This window comes from Cryptotermes secundus, unplaced genomic scaffold, assembly GCF_002891405.2.
Source record: "Cryptotermes secundus unplaced genomic scaffold, Csec_1.0 scaffold423, whole genome shotgun sequence".
NCBI lineage: Eukaryota > Metazoa > Arthropoda > Insecta > Blattodea > Kalotermitidae > Cryptotermes > Cryptotermes secundus.
Window position 1 is genome coordinate 714804 of NW_019731985.1, and position 3528 is coordinate 718331.

The window sequence follows — 3528 nt, forward strand, 5'->3', positions numbered from 1 at the left end:
CTTGTGCTTGGTGGACGTGCGAAACTCCATGTTCGCATAGGCGACGATGGATCCCTTCAAATGTCTTTCGGTCTGGCAATTTGCGAATTGGGTAGCGTTCCTGATACAAGCGACGCGCCTCGAAAACATTACCATCCGGCAAACCATACATGTAATGCATGCTCGCGAGTTCTTCGTTCGTGTACATTACATATCTCTTCATAGCAGACTGCAAGCAACACTTAATAATAACAGATAACGGCTACAGCTACTTAACTGGAGACGACAGGCTAACAGTCAGAGTCAGAGTCACATTGCGACTGACAGTCAGTCAGTCTGTAAGTCTTGGTGTCGAGAATCTGCGCGTCCGAGAGGCATTCAAGCGTTATGCGGACCGGATACCAAACATCATCTCTCTTGGTTCCGTTTCTGCTGTTCCAACAGTCCGTTGTTACGCAACGAACCTTCTGTTGACCACCTCCGGGGAAACGTGTTCTTTGTGCCGGTATTCTCTACGCAACGGTCCATTGTTACCGATTGTTACTACGTTACCACGGAAGTACCTACTCCAAATACGTAGCAATATGTATATTTTAAATGATCGGTGATTATGTGTCGCTATCGATAGTCGAACATTCTGTGCGACGGAAATCTAGTACACTCATCGCCGTGTAGATGGCACGGAATTGTAAATATATAATGGAAACCGGGTGTGAGAAGTGCGGAGCGAAAGAGAATAATGTAATAGATAGGCATAACGTGAATAAAAATAAACTACTCAGAGTAAGTAGCAGGTTATATTTTATATGAAAATATTGTTCATATTTTAAATGTTATCAAATACAGACATGCCAGGAATGTGAAAAGTTATTTTTTTTTATTTTAATATTGGGGTATTAGTTCTGACCCTGGTTTCCAGAGACAATTATTTTGTATACTTGGTGTTGGATAAATCCGTTTTCTTGGCCCACAAGAATTTGATCTGGGCGACCAAATGGAATTTGTTTAATTAAATAAGTAAAGACCGAGGATTTTGGTGAATTCATGAACCACGTAGAACTGTCAGCGTTGGCGGGGACAGATTTTGGTTAGGTTAGGGCGATGCATCCGTGTGGATATCGTTCTGCACATTCCTTTGTGTCTGCCCTGGTTATGCTTGGTTAGGTTGTGTGTTGGCTGTTTAGAACCAGCAAGATGAGTTAATATGAAGGCTGTTATGGCCCGTCCACATTACTCGTGCTCGTCTGGAAACTCTTCTGGCTTTTACTTGTGCTCGTAAATCTTCGTCCACACTACTTCAGCGCCAGGCTTCGGCGCGTGAGGATCCGTATGTTTACTCGTATTGTGTATAGGCTGTAGTCGTATTTTAATTTATTGGATATAGGTTTTAAATTAAAAATTTTAAATGGACGAAGTTGTAGTGAGTGCTGCGAGTTTCCTCGTGATACGCCTGTTAGGTCAGGAACAAGAAAGAAGACGCAAGAAGCTACCGCAAAAACGCAGATGGTGGATGACCACAGTTTTCAAAAGTCGGGAAATCTACAGTGGAAGTGATCTCTTGGAGGACTTGGGAGTAGAAAAATTACATTTCAAGACATTTTGCCGTATGTTCCCATCAGATTTTGAAGCTCTAGTAAATTTGGTGGGACCGAAGATAGCAAAGGCTGACAGCACATTTCGAAAAGCTATTCCAGTTGCAGAGCGGTTGGCACTTACGCTCAGATACCTAGCAACTGCTAATTCCTACTCCAGTCTCAGTTTTTTATTTAAAGTCTCCAAGCCTCTGCTTATGTTTTAACAGGCGACCTAGACCAGGAAGATCGTTGTTTATGTCCGAAAGTGTAACTTTTCATGTGGACAACCTATATGCCGAAGCAGTAGAGGCTGCAAAGTCGCGCGCCGCTTTCTACCCCAGACTTAATTTCTATTTTAGGTGATATTAACTCCGAGTCGAGGCTTCGAAACCGCTCCCAATCTGTGAATTTTTCAATAGGTTCCAAAAGGTTCCTAATTTTAACATGATCCAGTATGTGGAATACTATTGTAGGTGATCTGAATCCAAAATATCGGAGACGATGACATCTGACATTCTGACATTTTTGTGGACCACAATATCCAGCACGTCACCATTTCCCGTAGGCGAATAATGAGTGGGGCATTTTGGTGCTGTGATTTTGAAATCACTCATATCAAATAAATCCATGAGTTTCAAGCCCGAGGGGTTTGAAACTTTGCTATTCCAAAATGGATGCTTAGCATTCAAATCACCTGCCGAAATAGACTTACGTCTAAAGCTTAAGACTCTGCAATGTCAGCATCACTCCAGGCCCTGCGTGGGGATTTATAAACAGCTGTAAGCAGTAAAGTTGAGTTACGTGCGAATACAGATAGCAGTAGCTGCTGTATTCGCACGCAACTCAACTAGCCTGAAGATGGAGGCGATATGTTCCTCCGAAACGTGGTTAAAACCAAGAATACACCGCGCCCGATCCCAGAAGACGGCTTTCTTCAAAGTCATCGCCGTGAAAACCTCAAAACTTACATAGCTGTAGCAGTACTTCACTGTTACCAACTGGTATGCAGACCCCTGTCGCTTCTACTGAAATAAGGGGTGGTAGGTCTACATGGTTATGGGGGATGCCTTTCCTAACTGCAACGGCAGTTCCGCCTTTTCTGCCTGAGTGGCGGTCCGTTCTATAAATGTGGTAATTTGGAAGAAAAAATCTCTCATAAGGTTTCAGATGTGTCTCTGAAAACACGGCCACATCTATGCGTAGGTCTTGCAGCTGTTTACCGAGCTCATAGCGCTGCCTCCAAATGCCGTTCGCATTAAATGCTATGATTTTGAGTTGCACCGGTAACGTTGTAGAATACTCCGGTATTTCCCGGTTGATTCTGCAATTCCTACGCAACGGTCTTTTCTAGCGTTTCCATGGAAGTATCTCTTCTAGATTCCGAACATGTGACAATATTATTCTTCAATTCTTCAAACTCAATTTCGTCTGTGTATACTGTGCAACTATAATAAATATTGTGACGTATTTGCGCTATGCAGGACGCCCCCTCCCCCGCCTGCGGTTGCCGGCCAGTCAACACTCCGTCTCCCACCCTCGCGATGACGTAGCAGGGGAAACCGCGGTTGCTATGCAGCAATGAACAACTCTCGGCAGCGTTGCCCAGCAACATCTGTAAACACGGCGACTAGGCAACAAGGAAGTGAGGCGTTTTCCCGTTGTCAGGCTGAGGGTTTATAAGGGAACTGCACTGCTTAAGGAGTCAGTTGAAATATAGCAGCCGCCTAACAGTTGAATTGGAACAGTCGCCGAATTCAGTTGTAGCGAGCGAATCGTGAACGCGGAAAGAATAATATCGGAACGTGTGATTAGAAGTGATAGTGCGAGAAGATATTGATAATGACATCACAGGAAAATAAACTACTTAGGGTAGGTAGCAGGTTATATTTTGTGTAAAAATATTGTTAACATTTTTAATGTTTTCAAATACAGACATGCCTGGAATGTGAAAAGCTTTTTTTTTTTTTTTTTTTTT

The 3528-nt window shown here is 43.3% G+C and overlaps 1 protein-coding gene across 2 annotated transcripts in view; it reads left to right on the forward strand.

Moving 5' to 3' along the window:
- Nucleotides 1-641: 641 nt before the first annotated feature.
- Nucleotides 642-3528, forward strand: part of LOC111867442 (esterase OVCA2) — a 9661-nt gene continuing 6774 nt past the window's right edge. The window contains exon 1 of one of the 2 annotated variants that reach the window (XM_023857320.2): nt 642-762. In XM_023857320.2, coding sequence (XP_023713088.1) covers nt 655-762 — 108 coding nt within the window. In that variant the 5' untranslated portion in view covers nt 642-654. Of the gene's footprint in view, nt 763-3260; nt 3423-3528 lie in introns of those variants that run through there. The other variant, XM_023857321.2, reaches the window with a different exon arrangement.